General features: G+C 41.1%; 1 protein-coding gene and 1 long non-coding RNA gene across 6 annotated transcripts in view; one reads left to right on the forward strand and one right to left on the reverse strand.

The window, feature by feature from the left end:
- The window catches only part of PCDH15 (protocadherin related 15), an 872,980-nt gene that overhangs the window by 11,726 nt on the left and 838,365 nt on the right, over positions 1–22,889 (reverse strand). For all 5 annotated transcript variants that reach the window (XM_075759010.1, XM_075759011.1, XM_075759007.1 and 2 more), the window contains 3 exons: positions 19,797–19,973; positions 12,464–12,682; positions 8,795–8,905 (listed from right to left, as the gene is read on the reverse strand). In XM_075759010.1, coding sequence (XP_075615125.1) covers positions 8,795–8,905; positions 12,464–12,682; positions 19,797–19,973 — 507 coding nt within the window. The remainder of the gene's footprint in view (positions 1–8,794; positions 8,906–12,463; positions 12,683–19,796; positions 19,974–22,889) is intronic.
- Positions 15,079–16,898, forward strand: LOC142602513 (uncharacterized). Its single transcript, XR_012836256.1, has 3 exons — positions 15,079–15,179; positions 15,268–15,337; positions 16,722–16,898. It is a non-coding gene; the product is annotated as an uncharacterized LOC142602513 (long non-coding RNA).

A 22,889-nucleotide genomic window follows, 5' to 3' on the forward strand; every position in this document is an offset into this window, starting at 1 on the left:
CTATAAGCTTACATATGCTCAACTTTTTACCAAATAATTTATCGGCTGTAATACTTTGTAGTACTGCAGAATGGCAGTAGCATCCAGACATCCCAATGGGACAGAACTTCCCTGGGTTAGGTTAAAAATACACACTATGGAAGAGTTTCTTTCCCAGTCTAATAGAATGATTTTAACAAAGACTATTCAAAAAACCAGCAGGAGAACAAAGGTTGCATTAATTCCAGACAAAATGAAACTAGATTTTGTAAACTTTCCAACTTAATAAAAGTTTCCAGAATGAGAAAGTAGCTGTTCCTCATCAGTGGAGAGCTGACTACCATGACCTCCCCCCCAGACTCCTCACTACATACTGCAAAATTAGGTCGTATTTGTCTAATGCTTCACTAGTGATGTAATGAACTTCACAAAAGCATCTTTTATGTGTCTACAAGCTCTGATGTGGGATTTGGGTACTTAAATTCAAATCTCTGTCTTAAGGGTTGATCCACACAGAACATACTTAGCACAATAATTTCTCATGCTCATCTCTGGACACTTTCCACTGTCTCCACGCTTGGGCCACGGCAGACACTCCGAAGCAAGGACACGTGTAAGTCATCTTCCGACACTGGCTCTTAAATCTTAAGAGTTTCTCTAATTAATAGCTGTTGAACCTTGACGGTTTGCTGCTGGTGCTGCAGTAGTGCCACTCTTGGAGAATTTAGCATCATCAGCAGTTATGCTACATGCGTGCATCTCGTAAATTATACAGATTATGTTACAGCAGAAATGCTATGATCGATAATCATTCCCCTCACGCATTTAGCTACTGTATGTGACTTGGAACCACAGTGTAGCCCAGCAAGAGTTTTAAGCAAAAAAAATTTCTAATGTATCAGCAAAACTTTTGTGATGGAGTTCAAGGAGTTTGGCTCTGGGATAAAGAAAGAGAAACTACCTTCGGCAGTTTCCGACTGAAGCAACCATACACGTCCTAACTGCAGGTTAAAAAAAAAACAAAACGACAAAGAGAAAAGAGAAAAAGCCAAGCACCATGGAAATGCTGAGTATCTCCAGACAGTCTGATAAATAATTAATTACCTTTTTTGCTCAGAATTACAACATTTAATACCAAATTGGGTTTTTAGTTTTTCTTAATTACATAATATTTGCCTTTCGCAATATGTTTTTTAAAATTTTCATTTTAAAACACACATTTTGAATTTTAGCAAAAGACTAAAAAGAAACTTGCAAGTTGAACTGAACTAGCATTCATTTAAATGCCCAAACTGCTTTTACTTACCATTTTTTTTCAAAGGACATGCTAATTTACTATAATTGACATATTTAACGTAAAGGTCTGATTTAGACGACTGTGAGCAAAAAAGCCAGTAAGTAAATCCACATTATATGGATTTTTACAAGTACTTGAAAAATCTTCACTTGGTGACAACTAATCAGAGTGACTTTATTACAATTTAAGGTGAGATGTTTCAGCTGTAAAGTTCGTGGCAAACTAGCTCAAAGTTGGAGAGAGACGCCAACAACATACACATGCAAAATAAAACCCAAATGCTTTGTACATTAAAGAAATATACAAAATAAAAACTTTTAACATGCAGTTACAATATTAAAAAAATGCAATGGAAGGCAGAACATAGGTAGCAGGAGGGAAGACAGCCAGGTTTACTGACAAATCAAGACAAACCCCTGCTTCTGACTTGAAATGCAAACGTGAGCTGAAAGAGAGCATGCTAGCACGGCGAAGCGCTGCATCATCTCCCACGGAATAAGATGATGCATTACTGCAATACCTCTGGCTCACTATTGCTGAGCCTGCTTACTACCAATACTTGCTTTCTTTGACATCCAATATTTGACAGTAAGATTCCTCCCAGGTGGTACATTTTATGGGCAAAGCAAGAGATTCCAATTACAGCTGGAGAAAAATCACTCTGCTTACTGATATTACCTACAGTGAAGGCTGCTCAATGTAAAGCAGCATCAAGCCCTCTGCCATCTATGACTGATCCCTGGGTAAAAATGGACAGTTTTCCCTAACAATTTGTGGTAAACAGACTAAGAACCAGCATCATAGAACAGTAAGATGGAGCTCTGAGAAAACAACTTATTGAATTATTATACATTACAAATTTCCAAGTGAACAGGACAGACAACATCTCTCAATTTGGGATTAGGACTGAGTAAGTAGTGATATACAGCAGAGAAAGGGAAAAAGTCTGAATTTCTAGAGAGTCTGAGGCAGATACCATGTGCTGCATTAGAGTCACCTCACTCAAAATGGTACATGCAGAAAACATCCAACCGTAAATATTACAGTGCTGTCGACTGAGACGGAAAGCGTTTCTCAAGCTCCTCCACAACACAGCTCAGGCTGCCGTTCTGCTGGTTGTGCTCAGCCACAGCTTCTGGAGTTGGCAGCTCTGGTGTTGCAACCGGTTTGAGCTTAGAAACGTGCTTGGGCAGGACGTGGTTTTTGTCTATTTGGCTGTACATGTTGGCCACAGACTTTTCGATCGCTGCTAAATTCTGAATGTTTTTCAGAATACCTTTCAGCTCCCTACGGGGAGGAAGCTCTGGCATGGTGGCCGGTGGTGGTACAGCTGGCTGTTTGGCAGGGGATTTTGAATGCTTGGCAGGGGAGAAGTGCTGGGTGCTAAGAGGAGATGAGGAAGAAGAAGAAAGAGAAACCGCAGGCAGAGGCGGAGGATGGGGTGGCAACTGAGGAGGGGATGGAGGTGGTGGTGGCGGCAGCAGTGGAGGTGGGGGTGGGGGGATTTTAGGCGGATCTGGAATGCTTTCTAGAACTTCTTTGGTCTGAGGAGCTAGAAAACTTTGGCAAACTGGTTTCTTTATCCTAAACGACGGAGGAGTTGGTTTGCGAGTTGGTGGAGGAGAAAGTTCTTCAGGGTAGTCGTGGTGAGTGATGATTACAGAGGGGACCACGGAGGCCTCCGGTTCAGCGACTTCAGCACAAGGTGTTGGAGAGGACAGAGGAGAAGAGCGAAGGCAAGGAGAAGCAACCACGCTTTTAGGAGACTGCTCTAGCACATTCTCTCCTTGGAAACAGATGCTGTGTGTTGGTGATCGGATGGATTTCACATCAGGAGATTTCACTTGCTTCATTTCCTGCAAAGCCTGCTGCTCAAACTGTCTTGCCTTCTCTTTTACAGTTAACTTGGGGCCACTTATTTTTTGAAACAGTGGACTGCTTATATCAATACTGCTATGTTGATTTTCAGTTCCTTCATTCTCTGCTTTGAGCCTCTCCTGTTGCCACTGAATGGGGTCCATGATAACTGGCCTGCTCGGAGAACCAGGCGTGCGTCTCTTCGTAACGTGAGCTGGCACCGTCCATGCACGGTGACTGCCTCCCAAGGAGGCGTCTCTCAAGACTAGTCTTGAAGGAGACAGAGTATCTAGAGTATCATTTCTTTTCCGTAGAAACCCAGCAGCAGTGGGACTTTGAGTGACACCTTCCACATACAAAGGGTTTTGAGTAGTTAATGGGTTCTCATCAGACAAAAAAGTAATGTTACTTGAAGATTTGGGGAGGTTATTGTTCAATGATCCATTGATATTAGATTGCTTGTGAGCCTCAATAGCACGGGAAGCAAAGCTGCTTATAACTCTCTGACGGTCTCCTTCTTCTAAGACTGACTTTTTTCCCCTGCTTTGTTGGAAATGGTAGAGAAGAAAAAGACTTGAAAGAAAAGAAGATAATCACATGTGAGGAAACATGCATGGACATAGATACTTATGAGAGAAAAAAAAGAATTCATGATATGAATCAGAGCCATTAAATTACTTCTAGCAAACTACTACTATCCAACAGAAAGACCACATTTACTAGACTACTGGGCAAGACATTTACTTTTACATCTTCTTTAGGGGAGAAAGACTTGAGGAGGAAGAAAAATCAAAGCAAGTTTCAGCTACTCAGCAAGTTCAAAAACAAGTTAACCTCTGAAAAAGACCCTTAGATTTCAGAAGTATCAGTCAATTCTGTACCCTATCTCCCCAGCGACAGAAAACATCAATGCTACGTAGTTATGTGATAGTTTCTCTAGGAGAAAACGGAATCATGGTATGTATATTGTACATATGTATAATTGTGTCTCCATCGTTCAAATGGCAGTGGCACTGAGCCATACTGCACACAGCTAACACACAATATTCACAGGAATCTTTAAGTTAAATGTATTCTATAAGAGTTGTGCATCAGAACTCTGCTATTCTATAGAACACCTGTACGATTAGGTGCTTGCATTTACGATACACATACTGACTCCGAAGTATCACTATGTGTATGAATTTCATCTCCACACCACATTAATCCAAGTGAAAGGGCCCTGCAGCTAGATTATGTTGAATTTCTACCCCAAAAGTAGGATGTCTCACCGTTTTCTGGAATTCATAGAATTGTAGAATGGTTTGGGTTGGAAGGGACCTTAAAGCTCATCTAGTTCCAACCCCCCTGCCATGGGCAGGGACACCCTCCACTAGACCACGTTGCCCAAAGCCCCATCCAACCTGGTCTTAAACACTTCCAGGGATGGGGCCTCCACAACCTCTCTGGGCAACCTGTTCCAGTACCTCACCACTCTAACAGTAAAGAATTCATCTACCACCTCCGAGTGCCTTGTTAACGTGCCTTCATCAAATATTTTTAATACCACAAACTTCTGAGCAGATTTTAAGATAAACAGTATCTTCAGTATCTCCAAACTGCCAGCTAGAAAAGCATGCCCTTAGAGCCCTCTTTTAAATAATGCTTACCTGAGCCTGAAAATAAACTTATTTCCCCCCAACCTGTGACAAATTTAAGATACTGTCTAGCATGAGATCGATCTAAAACCAAAACCTTATCCTTTCAAAGAGAAGATTACCCTCGTCAGCAATGAGACCGAATCAAAATGCATTTCCATCATTGCCATATACAAATTTATTGTAACTGAACAGATGTGCTGTCTAGCATGGGGATGCAAAAAAAATCCAACAAACCCACCAAAAAACCCCACCAAAAATCAGTCTTAAAAAGGGCACCTATTCTAAAAAGCTCTCTGAAATATTAAATTTATCTGTAAGACAGGCTGTGGTGAGAATATGATGGTATAAGGGGAGATTATGGTAGAAATGGGGGTATAAAGATTGCATTCCCCTTTTGTACAATTCACTTCTAGCTTCACTGCCTCTGCCTAATGCTGGTACTCCGTGTTTTGAATGCCATACTTTTAAAACCTTCCTCTTTCCCGCAGTTAACCAACTGCAGTATAGCATGAGCACCAATGACTTCTACACACAAAGTCAAAAATACCACATAAAATGATTTTTAGCAACTTAGAGCTGTCCAGTGTTTTCACAAAACCTTCTAAGTTACAAATTCTAAGTCTTTTCTCTAACAATATTTGAGTCATATTCTTTAGAATTTAGATAAAAAAGGGTTTGGCTTTATTAACAAAAGGAATGGGGAAAATTACATTTCACACGACTACGTGATTGCTGGAAGATGAAGTTTTAGACCTCTTGGTCAGATTGCTCCCTCTTCTTTGGTGGTGTTTGTTCATATCTCAGAAAGCATTACCAAATTAAATGAATGGCAGTTAACCTCTGGTGGTTAAATATTCCCTAGCAAAACTGGGAGAGAACTTTAAATAACTAGATACTGGATAGGAGTTAATTAAGAGATACTAAATCTCCTCTAAGTTATTTAATATGTAAAAGTCCCCTAAGGGCCTGTATTTAGCAGTGTAACTGAATTGCTTCTTAACTTCTGTTTCTAGTTGTGACTGGGAGATCACCCACACAGAGAACCTACAGCTTCCCAATGGTCGCAGGGACCCGAGAGGACCGATGAGAAGAATCACTGCACAGAGTAGAGGCATGGACGGCTCTCCCGGTTGTAACGCCCAGCAAAGCCATGAAGGGTTATACCGGTGAAGAAACTCTCCCCGAGCACTGCGGTTCTCCAAAAAATGGTATGCCTAAGGCTTGCCTTCAGGCAGAATGTAACAGTCTGAAAAATAACTGCCTTCACACTAATACTAAACTATTTCTTTATTCTAAAGTGGCATACTTTGAGGTTGGTCAAGCACCCTCAGTCTATTTAGAGGCGAGAGAAAGAAATGATTCTGAACTTGAAGGAAACCCTCCAGTAGAAAGCTCATGCAGGATGACATCACCTTTATGCTACTGGAACAGATTATTTCAAAAGCTTCTCAGTTCCTTCCTCGCTTCACATGACGCCTCTCAAGGCTGAGGTTATCCAGCAATCTTTTTCTGGTTATGTACAGGGATTTTAATCAATGAGAAACATCAGCTCACCAGTCTGAAGCACGTTTCTGTAAATTGAAAGAAAAGTACCTGCCTTGCAAGGAATTGTGAAGAGCAGACAAGAAAGATTTGGCCTGCATCCAATTGTGAGATCTGAAGTCCACAAACTGAAAGCAACGCCTCAGTGTTGGTTTTGATTGGGTTTTGCAGGTAGTAGGACTGTTTGGCTTTAGAAATAATACTATTCAAGTTCAGTAATCACACTTCATCTCTACTTCCAAGAAAAGGATAAAGAAGCATCGAAGTATTGAAACTTCACAGTAAATGTCTTTCCTGTACTTGATGAATGGACAAATAAAATATGAGTTTCAGATTGCAAGGTTTAATGGCAATTACGGAAAGGAAAATTAACTAGCGTTTCTACTAACTACAAATATTAAGACAATGAAATGAGCTTACTTACTGATGCCTATGTATCCAAAGACAGAGAAAAATGAAAATTATGAGACAAGGCAGATTTAAAACTAAAGAGCTTAGTTCCACTTCATTTGCTATAAACACCAAATTAAGAAAACAAGACACAAGACAGCACTGCAAATGAAAGATGACAGTCTTAGGACAACTAAAGACAGGAAATATTGTACTAAAATTCATGAAAAATGTTAATAAAAGGTATTCCCAAGCAGTAATTTCCTAAGGTATACCAGTGCCTTGAAATCAAATATTTGACCAAAAAAAAAAAAAGAAGATAATTTGTAATTATTTTTATTGACGCATATTATCTTTATTGAAGCATGTTATTTTCTTTTAGATCCTGAGGGTTTTCATTTATCTGGTAAAGATTTTTACTAGTTTGTGTTTAATCTGTTCCTTAACATGATGGGTATGAGTACATCCTAGCTGCATGCAAAGACATCTGAAAGAAAATATTGCAAATATGGCATCTTTTTTTGGTGCAACGAGTACTATTTTTCATCAAAATGAACTCCAATCTAGGCCTCAAAGTCAATACCACAAATCTGTAAATTTGCAGTAAATGTTGCAGTACTAACCCATTAAAAAAAAAAAAAATCATCTTTGCAGGTAAAACCGCAGCACAACGAGGCTTCTTCTGGGGTTAGCGTAAGGTACTTGGTGGTGCAAAATGCAGAGTCATCCATTGGGATATCCAGTTCCCACAGATAATCAGGTTTGTATCAGTGCCAGTAAAACTAGTAGAAGTGAACCATTCATTCCAGTAGAGATTTAGTTAAAAGAAGTTTAGAAGCAGGAATGTACCCAGCAGGGCACCTCAACTGTGTGTGTAACTACAGATGTCATCTCATGTGGTTCACAAGCAGAAGTGCTCACTCTCAAAAACGCGACTCCATGCTACTACCGAACCTTCCTGCCCAAGCAGTAACGCTTCACAAAGGCAAAAGGCATGGGAGGAAATTCAGCCGTTAGGAGAAGCTAGTCTTCCTTCAAGTATAGCTCCTCTATTTACGCAGAAAAGCTCAAGCTCTGGAATTATTTCAAAGGCAGAGACTGCATTCAGATGGCCAAGAGGTAAAGCAGCAGTGATATGCTCTGTCATGCCTCCTCAACACCATGTAAACTCAATCACGGCATCTGGGAAATTTCAACTTTCTGAGCGCAACAAATAATGACTGAAAATAGAGCAGAAGTTGGGCAATCTGCAACAACACCAGCAGCTCGCTCTCTACCTGCCTCCAAACATATTATTAATGCTATGCTCTTCAGCGTTATTTGGTTTTAAAATATAAACATAGATGAGTAAGTGTGGCAAGCTTATCAACACCTCCCCCCCATATGATAAAATATTAATTGGCTATTCTCCACTGCAGTATTTTCATACTGAGAGTTAAATTGTTGTTGGAGTCCATAAACTTCAGATTTACAGAAGCATGAAAAGGTAGGCATCTGTGCAATATTATTTTACAAGCATATAATAGGCAACAGATATATTCATCGAACTGCCAGTGGTTTCTCTATTTTGATAGTTCCCTTATCTTTAATTTCAATATCCAGTTTCAAATTTAGAGCACACCACTATACCCAACAGAGTATTTCTTACTATAGCAAACGGGGACTTGGGGCAGTGGTTTCACTGGAGGTGTTTAGTCAACAGCTTTGAAAAACATGCCGTGCTGGCCTGGATTTGCAATGGCACTGAAGGAGCCCAGTCCTGGCTCACCCTGGTGGCAATGGCCTGTGGTAAGCTCTTGCTCTAGAAAAAATCACCTGGTTACACCCTGCTTTTTGCCAACCTAAAACCTGTTAAAGGCTCCCCCACGCATGAAAAGAAATCCCCATTAGCAGGTTAAATTGTTTTTTCTCTCCTTACAGAGTCGTCCTATTTATTTTCTGGATGTCTGAGAACCCCAAGCAGCTGGGGAAAGACCCCTTCAGGAAGAAAAGCCTTTCTGACATAGACTGTACAAAGTGATATCCCTGGAAAGTGAATCATGGCTTCGGTCAAGAGCAATTTTATTGATGTATGACAAGGAATACTTACATAGTGCTGTCGCCAAGCTCTTCATAGAGGTTATTGGCAGCGGTGCTTGCTGGTTTGCCTGCTGGTAAAGCCATCTGGATTCTTGCAGTCTTTGCACACTCAGCCTGTCGCCTTTGGTAAGCCATGTAGGGAAGAAGTACTCGTTAGAAACAGTCTGTACCCCAACATAAGCCGAGATGTAAAGTTCTCTGTGCTTTTCCCTGTGGTTTTCAAAACATCCCTGCATTTTGTCTTCTTCAAAGAAAAGCAGTAACGCGATAATCTTTTCCTGGCTTTTTCAGTTCTTTGTTATCTGTTGGTGGAATCCCAAAGCTCCTCCCCGACCAGCAGCTGGCCACTGACACAGCAGGTTATTTCCCAGGAAAGAATGTATGTGCTAGCTTTGACACTGCTCTCGTTGGACGAGAAATTTCTGTCTCAATGAACAGTTTTCCTGAAAAAACTACATTTTTTTAATGGGTAAATTGACTATGAAACAAATTTCTGTTTTCTATCTAGAAACCAAAGCCTGTGGTCCCTCACGTGTGTAACTGGGTGAATGCCACCGAGGTGACATGACTGATCTACCCTGCCTTGGTTTTGGTTGATACCTGACCCTTCCCAGGGAAGTCTCTGACATGCGCTTGCCTGAGCAACAGCATGCACATGGAAATATTTACTTTTTTCTCTGCAGGAAAGAGGCGGTGTCCTGAACCACAGTATCTTTAATGTGTGCTAGCGTGCAATAATCACATACGCAGAAGTAACTTTCAACCTTGTGTTCAGGAGCAAGTCAGAGCACAGGAAGTAACTCTTACTGAATGTCAAGTACCCCTTCTTAAAAATAAAGACTGGCAGGCTGTCAGTATTCCTATGCAAGCTGGTAGAAACAAAGCTGAAAATAAGTACTTACTCTTTGAATCTGTTTTGTTATGCAAAAAAAAAGATAAAAAGATAAAAAGGAAGGTTAAATTAATTTTGTTTGCAACAGTTGTCCTAAACAGCGAACCGAATAGGAATAATAAACTAGATGCTACTTAATTATTCCACACATAAAATTACAGAATTAATGACATGTTTAAAGAATCACAATTTCCAGAGCTGAACAGTTTTAGCTATTAATTGTGATACTCTCGAAACAATGTTGCAGTCAGCATAAACATGAATTACAGCAGGGAAAACTGCTTTGGGCTTACAGAAAACAGAACTCCCTGCCACACTTGCACACACACACAAAAAAGAGCATGACAATGTGAATATACCTCAGGATATTTCTTTAAGAGGTGGACTACTAGGGATGCATTTTTATAACTGTTTTCTCATTTTAACACGTTTCAAGAATGCTACTGAAAACATCTTTGATAGTGAAGGTGTATTATTTCTAGTTGCTACTTAGAAGACACTAGTCTTTTGTGATTAGTAACTAATCATTATTTATAGTTACCTTGTGGGGTTGTAGTGGATAGTGTATTTCAAAGACACTATTTAACAGAAAAGAATAACAATAGTTTCTGGCTTGTTTATAAGTTATAAATGTAAGCACTGAGCTGCTCTTTAACAGTGATGATTTTATAAATGAAATGAGTCTTCCGTAACTAGTCTTTCTGCAAAATTTAGTAGGCTGATCACTGATCTGGAAAGCAATGAAAAATGGACCTACAGCACCTAAAAAGTTTTAACAGTGAGAAAATCTTAACATTCCCGTGATACGTGCTGTGAGTACGACCGTTACCTCTATCCTGCTGTAATCTCTACGCTCAGTGGCAGACTGGAGCACCTACTTGGCCAGAATGGTATCAGGAAAAATATGAAACCTCCTTTGAAAAGGAGAAAAAAGGCTCACGATAGCTTTTGGTGTTGTTATTAACACTACAATTCCTTTCATTTTCTTTGGCACTCTTCAGTGATGCATTTTTCATAAAAGTATAGTTTATTCACATTGGTCTGCTATAAATCCAACTCGAAGTCATACTTCTAGACAACAATTTTTGTGGCTTTTTTATGAAGCTGGGCAGATTCCTTCAAGCTCTTGAACGAGACTGATCATCTCTTGATAATCTAACAGATGTCAAGGAAGAACAGTGCTATTAGATTTCTTAAAGAAACAAGCAATTCAGATAACAACAAACTAATTGTAGTTTGAACCAGTTCAGTAGTGTTTCACTGGGAGCAAATTTTATATACAATTTTGGGAGAGGTAAAGCAGCTTTGCCACCTCAATGGTGCAGAAGTTTGTCAAGCTCTTTCAAACTCCTTTAAAAGGACTTTTTCCTTTGATCTAAATTGTTCGGAGAAACTGGGATGTAAATGTAATCCAAGGAACGTGCAGGAACCATCGAGAAACGGCTACCCTTGGCCGTTTTCCCTGTGTCAGTAAGGAAGGTGCTCTCGGGCAGGCTGCTGTTCTTTCATGTAGGATGCACTTTTTAAACGATGACTAACATGGTGCTTTGCTAACTCCTAACTGCAGTGCAGAAAGTAGAAACGCACGGTTTAAATCTCACCCGGCGTGCTGTACCCCATTACATCTATTGCAGCATCCAGGCTGTAATTGCTTTACTGTAATACGTGTACAGCAGCTCTTCCGTGCCCTCTCCTCCCACGGACTGATGCAGCACTGCAGCAGGAGCCTGCAGAGGCACCCACACTTCATTCCCCTCCACACAAGGAAGGGAGCAGATGCCAAAGCATTTTGTTGTAGAAACAAAATAAACAAAATATTCAGCCAGGCTCTGGGAATTCCTTCCTACATGGTCCTGCAGAGCAGAGGTTTTCCATGATGAGGGCATGTTCCATTCCAGCTAGTTCATCAATTTTAAAATGAAGATAAGAAAGATATGGAGGTACAGACTGATAGATACAGAAGTTGAATATAACCGTTTACCGGGGAAGAACGCACAGAATTATTTATAGTTTAATTTTGTAATAATTGGAGTGCTTGGAGCATGCACATAGAATTAGAACTCTTTCATGAGAAGAAATTAAAGGATAAACACACAGCCTTTAAGTCCAAATGCATTGATTTTAAATATGAGTGGACCTGAAGAGGCTTAGTTGAAAGGAACTTGTTAGTGATGTTGATCCTTTAATTAGTGTATTAGCCCAATTACTTAAACCTCTTGAGTCTACGAGAGGTGAGTGGAAATATCAAGAAGGTTCTCTCTGGTGTAATGCTGCTTTAGATAGTGCTAAAATGACACAAAATCAATTCTTCATGAAACATTTGCAATTAAGAAGCATACAGCTAGGGAAAAATGTAACTGTGAGTATTTTAGGATTTAAACACAAAAACTTGAGTCCTCTTATTTTGCCTGACCTACATAATTTGATTTTTGATTCATTTATTGAAACAGCACTTTTTTGTGTGTGTGTGTGGCATGGAATTCAGCTCTTAATCTACACTTGTGTTTCAAACATCTGGCTTTTGCTCTTGCGTTTCAGCACTTACTCTTTAAAACACTGCACCCCAACTTTAGAACGTGTAACAAGATATGCTTCCCGTGCCTCTTCTCTTATCATGCATAGCCCACATCAAGCATTCACCAACTCTTGTGGTGAGAGAGAAATGAAAAACATTTCCCTCTACAATAATTTCCTTGCAATGAAGGATAATTTTCAAATCTGTTCTGCTAAGAAATGTAGCATCCCTACTACAGCGTTGCTACCACAAAAAGGAGGAGGAGTACTTACTGTCTGTAGCTGACCATAACTATTAAAATAGCTGGCATACAGCAAAGGATGATTATGACGGCCAGAGCAAGCAACGCGCCTTCCGTGTAGCCGACGGCTTGTGCCTGCTTCTTGACGTTGGCTACCACGTCTGGGGTGCGGATCTCCAGGATGCGTCCCCCCTGCCCCAGGTACGGCTGAAATTCTTTATTGATATCCAGCAGTTTGCCATCCAGAAACCTTCAACGTCACAAAAGAAAACGATTACAGCCAAGTTCATTAACTGTGTTTGAATTACTCCGTACTTGGGTTAATAACTGTGGTCTGATAAAGCACATACCTCTTCTTCATGTGCTTAAGAATATTAGTAATTCCCTGTAATCCCTATGTCAGTGATAACTCCAAGGTACTTAATACCAGAACACAGTTGAAACACTAAAAAGGAAAGGTGAGCTGAAGCTTATCCTAAATTCTAGGGGCAAAAAGTTCTCCAGGCCATTGAGAGCAGCACGGCAAATGGCTGGCTTTGTGCTTTTTCCTTCAGTGGGCTGTTGCAGAGGATTAACTAACCCTCCCACATACATATCCCTAAAGACCACTCTGGCCCAAAGATCAACTTGGTGCTACTCTAAAAGCAGGTAATTTTTAGAGGACTTTCCTCGGCTTCTTAGGGAAATTTTTCAGCTGGAGGTATAACCTGCAGTTTGTTCCCTTCTGACTTCCCTTTCAATATTAAAAAGAAAAGGGATTTGGAAAAACTACGCTTTCATTAATACCCCCCTCCACGCTTCTCCCCAAGTGCATCAATTCTGAACCGCATTCTTGCATCGGCTGTCTAGTTAGCCTCCCTGTCTCTGCTATTTCCTTAGAGTGTAGTGCTGGTACTACGTCTTGAATTATTTGAGCAAGACTTTTCTCTTATAGCACGGCCTGTTTGATGGCAAGAGGAAAACAGAGAGGGACGACGATCGGATGAACTCATCACCAGTGGGAGCGAACATCACAGCAGCTGAAGGATGTGCCCTCTCAACATTTGGCACAGTGCTGAGGAGTTTATTCTCTGGCTTCAGGCTATCTGATAGCATCCTCTCCATCATGGCAATTTTTGGGTGGAAGCTGTAGCAACATTCCTGAGAGATGCAGGAGAATTGTAACAAGGAAAACAATAACATTTTAGAAAAATGCTACATCATCTGCACTCAATTCCTTAAAGGCAGATTGGAGGTCACACAAGAAGACAGGAGATTACTGTAAACTGCTGCCTCTTTTTCTTTTTTTGAGAAGATACAGGCCAGTTCTTCTGGAGTTTCACACCTCTTCTGAAAGGAAAAGCACTAAATGCTTACAATAAACTGCAATTTCAACTTCAGGGGTTCTCCAAACGCTGCCAGATACCAGAACAATCTTTGCTAGCATTACTAATTACAGGAACAACAGGCTACCTGTAGAGCTGTCAGAAAAACACTGGCTCAGGTACGCCCACAAGGCATGCTATTAAGACAGAGTTAGGTCCTAGGCAAAGCCCACGGCATTAAGTAACCAGGAACCACACACTGCTGTCACTGCTTGCAACCTATAATATGGCCATCTTCCGTTTGCGCATCACCTACGAGAGGAACTTGGAACAACATCGGTACCAAGCCAAGGACTGGAACAGTCCCTAAAAAACAAACGCGGTGGAAGTAGTTCAGTATCTGATCTAACTGGCAGTTTAAAGACAGGGAGCCAAACGTAACTCCTGATCAGAGACCTCATTTCCCATATGATGGAAAATTTTCTATTGGATGATTTTTGGATAGCAAACAGTATGTTTGTTAAAGAAATTTACTTTAGGAGTTTGAACAAATATTTTGTCCAAGGCTTTAATTTCCAAAGGCAAATAAAAATTCTTGGATCACTTTTGAAGTGAGGACTGACTGTCTCACAAGGGCCAAGTAGTAGGCTCCAGCTGTGAAGATGGAAGCAGGAGGCACCCAGGAGGATGGAGGAGGATCCTGCTGGCTCTTAGCTAGAGCAGAACCCTAGCCCCTTACATGTACGGTGGTTTTCCTGGAGAAAGGAAGGCAAGAGAAAAATGCCTAGATAAAAAAACCCAAAACAAAACAACAAAAAACAACAGCTAAAAAAATATTCTGAAAGGACTTCTGCATATAAGCTCTAGATGTTTAAAGAAAGTCTGAAACAGCTTTCATGTCCTTAGTCTGGTCATGAGACAGAAATTACACTCCTAAAAGACCATTTCTTAAAAGGGTCTTAATTTCTTACATTTGATTTCCTCTCAAATCAATTCACAGATAAACCCTCATAGCATGGTTTGTCCCTGTTTTTTCTTTTAACTTTGGTGAGAAGGCACTCTGCTCTGTGTGACTGGATCTCCTAACATGCAGAACAACTCAGCCTGACTGATGAAGTCGTGCTGGTTTGTGATACTAACTTCAAAGAAGAGCGGTGGCTGCTCACTGAGTCTCACACTCTCACAAAAAGCAACCCAAGGCATTTTGAAGAATAATTTCCCTTTTTATTAGCATGCTCTGCTAATATTCACAACTAATTCCCTGCTTTCTTCCACAAAACATCTTCTGGGGATTTGAGTAAAAATCCCTTTTCACAGCTTTATGTCCTGCAATGATGGTTCACAAGACATAAACCGAGTAGTAACAGAGCTCTCATTCTTTCGTTGTACGCTAGATGTCACTGGTGCATGCTACACGTCCTTGGAGTTGGCAAAAGCATTCAGGTACAACAGCATTAAATCTCTGGAAGATTTTAACAATCTCTCAGTTAAAATTCTGTTAGCATTTTCTTGACAAACCCTATTTTAACAGGTTCGTAACTCAACCGTGCACATTTACTCCATAATGAAACATGACACATTGTGCAAAAGATTCAGACAGGGTAAGTATTTTATTTTTAATGGTGGACATTTTCCACTTAATATATGCAGGAGAAATTTTCTGGATTCAACTGTTTTTAATGCTCCAATAAATCAAACCCTCTTTCACATAAAAGATAAAAAAGGAGGCTGATCATTTCAGTCTGTAAAATTATCTAAGTGGCCTCAAAGTCTTTTGGGATTTTGTGGTAGAGGGAGGAAATAACAAAGCACAGTTACTATTCACATCCATTTTTTGGTGTAACCGGACATATTCCTGATTAAGAAAAATGTCAGGTAATCAGTCGTAACAGCCCTAAGGAAAAGTACGAATCTCTCATTGCATATCAGTCTTACGAAGTATGGGATAGGGAAAAAAAAAAAATATCTGTGTATCAAGACACACACGCAGGTTTTCCCCAGCTGGCAATGAGGAACACAGCGTGGCTGTTATGTCCCTGACTTCTAAATCATGTCTCTCTTTTCCAGCCAAACATTTTGCTTTAATGCAAATACGTGGGATCGGGCTACCCACTTGGGACTTCTGGATGGGAGGCAGCCCGGTAGCAGGTAAGGCAGTGTCTGCGCACGCGCTGTTGATGCGCACATCTGCATTATCCCAGCGCCTACAGAGCACCCCGCATCTCTGTGTATCTCTTCACTGCATAAATGGCTGTTGGACATCACCTACGTACTGGAGCGACGTTTCCCAGAGGTGATGGGGGAGCCACAAATATCAGCATTGCTCTAATGGGGCAATTCACTTCTTGCAGACATGCAGCTCTGTAGCTGCTCAGGAGCATGACATTGCCGAGCCGCTGAGAGGCGTTAGCTGTAAAGCCAAGCACCTTTGGGACCCCAGCACTGCTCCCACCCGTGCCTGGCTGCCAGCCCCAGCCAGGAGGAGTCACCAGCGAGACCTGTCTGTATCCCACCTGCAAACGGGAACAGGTCCATCCGCTCCACTCCGTCTTCAACGTACCCCCACATTCCTTTAAAGACCTTCACAGATAATTGTTTTCAAACAGTGACAGCTTTAACGCAAGCTCTGTTAAAGTCAGGGCCTCTGCTGTGTTGTATAAGCAGAAACACAGCAGGGTGTTCCAAAAAAGCCCATTTAAGAAAAGCCACAGGCATCTTCCAATACACAATAATTTTGTAAGTTGTGTTAAAATCACGACCGGTGGAATTCACATGCTAAATCTGTGCTGTTGGTACGGTTCTCTCTCCTGTATACATCATGAAATCTTTGAACATTTGGAAAATACCTTGGCTAAATTTATATTCCTTATTGCTAATTAAGTTTTTAAAACAGGGGGCTCCATCTCCTTCTGACTTTCTAACCTGTATTCCATCATATCCCGTTTAGTAAATGGTCCTTTCTCCTACTGATCTCTCTTCTGCTAGGATCCGGAGCAGATTCCTGGCTGGCAGAAGGACGGTTGTGACTCTTGGCAATCTCTTCCCAACGAGGGGACCACCATTGCTACTGTGTCCTGTGACTGGGGCAGGAAGAACATTGAGCAGTCCCTCTGAAGATCAAAACTCCAGGAAAGGTGGTCACAGAAGGAACTTAATTTCAGATTTAGGTAAGCACCTGAGCTGAGCCAAACCTCTTGAGATTCGCCACTTGCTAGCAAAAACTTGTTAACTTCAGATGTCAAGCTACAAAACTCTCACTTCATTTTTCTCCTTAATTTAGTAAGCTGACACCTACTCACCTCTACCCTAAAGCCAGGAAAGCATTCCCTGGGATTTTGCTGATTTAAATATTTAAAAGCTTTTGAAGAGAGAAAAGAGAAAAAAAAAAAAAAAAAAAAAAAAAGACAAGCTGAGTATGCAGGCACACGGAGCATGTTAATGAGGTTGCTTCTAAGCTGATACCCTGTACATTTGCAGACCAGGCAAATGAATGACCTTCCCTTCACATTTGAAAAACTGCTTTTTAACCTGTCTTAAGTCTATTCTGTGTATTTCACTGTACACACAAACACCCCTAAAAAGACATTCCTATATTTCCAAAGGGCACCAAAATGAAGCGGGACACATTTTCTGACCATGAAGAGAGTCTGCATCACAAAAAGATTCTTTTTATGGAGTTCAAAGAGCTATCTGCCTCCATGCATGGATACTAGCTCACTTTATCATACTAATAATAGTAGATTTGCAGAGAGCTTTCCAAAGTGGGGAGTAAAAGGGTGTTGGGAGTTTTCAACTGCCATCAAAGTCATACAAACTTTCTGAACCTAGACAGCACCAAATAATGTCCTTTTGACCTGGGGCATTTCTAATGGCATCCCACTTTGGCCACACTCTAAACTGGCTGTGACTGGAAGAAAACACAGACTTCAAGGCATTTACAAACTGTAAAAGAGGAAAAGTAATGATAAAGAGGGATCAGTAGATAGTCTGGGTGTAAGGCAGTAAGGTACACTTTATTGAGACTAGTTTTGGGAGTGGCTTGGGGTACAAGTCACTTACAGGAGCACTGCAAACAGATTTACTGGCACTCTTCCTTAGGGAGGAAGGAAAATGGGTATCTATCAGGAATTTCTGCTGGCTTCCTTAATTTCCACTTCTGCTCTTGAATAAAACTGGGAATGAAATCAGACTGTATGACCACGGAGATATCGACAAACAAAACATGGCCACCAGAAGGAAGGAGGCTGTAGTGCCAACCGCTACCCCTACTAAACTGCATCTGATTTTTATTATCCTAGTTCAGAAAGTGATGCTGGAAGACTGGAAGAGGTTCAGAGAAAACTGTAAGTGATTAAAGGAATTAAAACACAGCCCAGAGTGCAGAGGTCAAGGAACTTCTCAAGAAAAAAATTATTAAAAGGATTATGTGATCGTAAGCCCAGATCTTGGTGGGAACCAGAAATTAAAAGCATCAATTGGATGCTTCAGTCTAGCACACAAAGTTATAGTAAAACTCTATGACTGAATCTAGACAAATTAAAAAAAAAAAAAGAAAAAAGGCCTTATTTTTGACAGTAAAAATAATTACCCTGCAATAACACCACAAAGGTTATAGTTTGAGCAGTTCCTTTGCTGAAAGACATGCTTAAAGCAGAATTAATTTTGGGATTTCCTATGGTCTTTATTATACGAGGTCAGACTGATTACAGTGATCTTTTCCAACCTATAAACTCTGCATATATGCAGAGCTTTAGTATGCTATAATTCGTCTGTACTAAATTAAGAGCTCAGGAGAAGTCCTTTTTCAGTCACTGTCCACCGAGATGGCTCACAGCCATTTGGTTTTTAGGCTGCTGATTGACATGCTGCTTTATACCATCGTGGAACAGTCTGGTCTAGTTTTCACTGAGATAAAAAGCAAACACAAAGGTGAAACACATGCAAAAACCTCCAAAAGATAGTGTCTGCTTCAGAAGAGCAGCATGATTTGCATTTTGTTTTGAATCACATGCAGAATGCTGAAACACAAAAATACAGTTTCTAACAAAATGATTCTCCAGGCATATCGATACATTGGCAGCTGAGTGCATGAGATACTGATTTCGTCTTAGAACCTACTTGCCGCTGGTGATGACTCAGAAAAATAATATAAAGAGACGACCTTAATTTCATTTCCTTCCCCATGCACCCTCTGGCTTCTCCTCTTACGCAGGCAGAGAGCAGAGTTACTGCTGGCCCCAAAGCAGTAGCGTGCCAGCGATACCCCACGGAGCTCTGCTAAGGTGCAAAAGCCCAAGCCCCCTACCAAACTACTCTACTGTGACCAGAGCCCGCCCGCTCACTGGCAACATGCTCTGAGTATCACCACTCAATACAAAGCTGCCTCATGTTTTATGTGACACTGGAGTTTAACTGCTAATTTGGAAGTCAATTGAAAAGGCAAAACAACATCAAATTATGAATATAAGCTGCCTGTCTACTGCTGCTCACCATCGCCTCTAGCAGCTGGAGGCATGGGCCCATGTGGATCTGCCTGCTCAGCCCACCGGGAGCATTTCCTCGTGCAGGAAATTTACTCATTTACTCATTTCCTGCGTGGAGATGTACACCTAGGGCACGGCCTGATGTCGGTGCTTTGGACTAGGTGCACACCACCTCTCCTCCTTCCCCTTCCCTTTCTTCTCCTCTGGTTTCCACAAAAAAGAAAAGAGAAAGAGACAAGCTTCAAATGGAAACTGCAGAAAGTCTGAAGATCAACGACTGGAGCACCAAAGCCCTTGCTTGGAGATGACAGAGAAGTTTCGGTACATAGAAAGTAAATTCCTTCAGAGGAATGTGAACTGGAAGCTCCTCCACAGGGTGGACCGAGTATATTGCAAGCTCTCATAGCGACCGTGTCTAGATCACACATATTGGGGCCATACAGCTCACGGGAGTGGACTGAACCCAGGAAAGCTGGGAACCCCCAGCCAGCATGTAGGGAGGCATGTAGGGGCATGCACCAACTGCTTCAGGTAGAGTCCGCAGAAATACAGGAAGAGCAACAAATAATATACTTACTTAAAAAGTTCGTTTCTCATTATAGCTCTGTTTGTTTGTGGGTCAATTGCGTAGACCATGAGGTCAGACTTGGTGTAATCCTCTTCAGAGTAGCCATCCCCAAACCTCCGCGCACCAATGGATTCCACCACGACCGTTGCACCGGGAATCTGATCTTGGACGTAGCGTTCCAAAATTCTAAAGATGAGATGGAACCAGAAAGCTGCAGTGATTTATTTGCGCTGATCAAGATTGCCCAAACGAGATACTAATAGACAAAACCCACAGGCTTAGACGGATGGTAACCTTCAGAGCACTTCTAAAAAATCTCTGCTCAAATATAACCTCTTAAATGCTGAACTCTTGGGAAAAGCTTAACGGTGTTAGGAGAGGTCATCAGAAATAGTGTCCTTAAGTCTAGCTCTTTGTATTTATGACATCAGTTGAGTTTTAAACCACTCATGGGAAACACCATCTATATTTCACAAAAAAACCCCTGTCATCCTTTTATTAAGCTATATGACTTCAGAACTCTTCAATTCCAGCCTTACACAGGGTGCACACAATAAATTTTCACCCACAGAAACAACTACTTCAACCATTTTCGGTGGGATATTTCATCTGGCCCTTCAATACAGCACAACATCTCAGGTGCCAGAACACCTGCTACTCCAAAGGCATGAGCAAGTTTTACAGCCGTAAGAAAGTCGGAATATCGAGCCGACACCTTTACCACAGGAAAAAAATAAAGTGCAGAAGTTCTACAAGCAGAAGAAAGGTTGATAGAATTCAGTGGCAGATATGGCTGAGATAACAAGGGCGTAACAACAATAAACCAAAACATATCTGTCCTTTTTCTAAAGAGAAGGATTCATGACAGCTGCCAGACCACAGAATGGCATGCTCTGCAAATATGTATATGAATCACAAGGTGTCAATACATGAGAGAAATGCAATTCTGGGAAATTAAAATGTACTAGAGATGATGACATTTACTGGTCATTTTATCAATTCTTGTCATGTGACCAATTTTCTTTAATTTCATTACTGAATATTCTTTCCTCTTTTTTTGACAACAGAATGTCCGCAGACATCTCAGTATGCACTTTTGGAAGCCTTTGTTCTAAATTCAAAATCTCCTATATTTCTACAGTTTTCCATGCAGAACTGTTTATGGGAGAAGTCCTAACATGCGATGTTATTAATAAAACATTCAGAAAGGCAAAGGGAGAATGGCTGTTTGCAGAATGTCCTTCCAAACAAAGGAAAAATACTTGTGCCTATGCCAGGTTGAAACGCCTTCCTCGTGCCTGCAGAAGCAGCAAACCAATGGGGGAAGGACCTCATGGAGCACCGGAGATGTTTCTGCACAGAGAGCAAGCACACCCATACCCCAGAGATGGAGAGTTTATGGGATGTTATAAGCATAACTCACTACCGCTCTAACAAGCTGCTTTAGAAAGGACAAGACCTTAATAAAATTTAAAAAAAAAAAAAAAAAAAAATTCTGTTCCTCCCTGTCTGCTCTGCTGCTCTAGTGGGGCCCATGAAATTTGCCGAGTTCCTGCGGCAGACTGCTGCTCTGCATCTGCTGCGCCGTGCATCCAGTGAAAAAAGGAGGTTTGGAAGTATTACAGCTCAGTGGGATGGCCTTTTGCACGCAACGGGGAGAACTGTTCTGCCATCAAGAACACAGGTGGGGCGGCAGCCAAGGTGGTGGGGACCCCTTCTGCAAGAGTGGATGGAGCCGGAAGGAAAATGGAAAGTTGTTTGGACACTGCCGTCGGACACATCCCAGACAAGACGGGAAGAGTGTCTTTGCACAGAAACTCGCTAGTAGCGTGATGAGGTTTCCAAAGTGGGACTGAGAAGGGTTCAGTTAAAGCCCACAGAGAGGTTTATAAACAAAGGTGTAAAAGCCAATATCATCAGTACTGGAGACAGGAGCAAAGAAATACAGAGAAAGAAACAAGAGAAGCTGGAACTCTAAGCACTCCATCAGAACTATGAGTTCTGGGAAAATACAAGATCATCTGGGTTAATTTATGTGGTCAGAATATCAAATCAAAAAGCAATAGTTGAGCTAGGCAGCAAAAGCAAAGGAACAAGAGGGAGCACGCTGCCTGATGTATCAAGGGTGTGGAGGAAGACAAATCTCATTTAAAAAAAACCCCAATGACTTTGAGAAGTCATTTGTTTTAAACTAAATCTTTTGCAGTTGCTGAGGTTACATTTTGCTGGGTTTTTTTTTTCCTGACACCAGATTTCCAAAGCAATGCTGTCAAAGCTGTATCACCATCTCATAATTTTTCAAGACCAGTGATTCCCATTTGTCCATTCAGTTTCTCCGCTCTCTGTGTGAAAGTTTAGCGTGTCCTTAAAATATAAGCTTTTCTATAAGATTCGGAAAAATCCAAGTCTATCAGACCCAGGTTCTAGCCTAGCAGTGAATATATACTCTTAGTGCAGAGCCATTTTTGTAGGGAAAATAAAAATATAGATCGTCTGACACATTGCTAGCTGACTGGCGTTCTCTAACAACGCTCCTGTTGTTTGCAGATACGGTAAACTCTACTCACCTCTGCTCCTGGCACACACTTAACTGGCAGCCAGGGCGATAATCTGCCACAGAAACTTCCATAACAATAATTCTCCCAGGTAAAACTTGACAGAACAAATCTGGGATATGCAGATTCCTACAGAAAAGCCTCCAAACATTACGTGAATCTAAATGACTAAAAGAAACCTTGTTTTGCACAAGGATTCAGACAGAATTCTCTTCCAAATACGGAAGAGATTTACCTCCCTAATTAGTACAGAATCATCTCCTCTAGCTGCAGGGGGGATGCTTTTGTTTCCTTGCACAGAACTATTATTCCATCCAAGAGAGAAGCGCCCCGTAAGGTTGGAAGGTTTTAACGTAGGGTCACTTTTAGAAGAATTGGTAACAACATTCCGTTTTCTCAGAAATTCTTGGCATGGCTTCTGCTGGAATTCATTGCCTTTGAGAATATCTTTGTCTAAAACATAATTAAAGTTGAAGAAGAAATAGCATACTACTTTCTGACTATGCAAAATAGGTACATTGCAGCCAGTGGCTTTAACTGACATCAC

This window comes from Balearica regulorum, chromosome 7 (genome assembly GCF_011004875.1).
Source record: "Balearica regulorum gibbericeps isolate bBalReg1 chromosome 7, bBalReg1.pri, whole genome shotgun sequence".
Lineage (NCBI taxonomy): Eukaryota > Metazoa > Chordata > Aves > Gruiformes > Gruidae > Balearica > Balearica regulorum.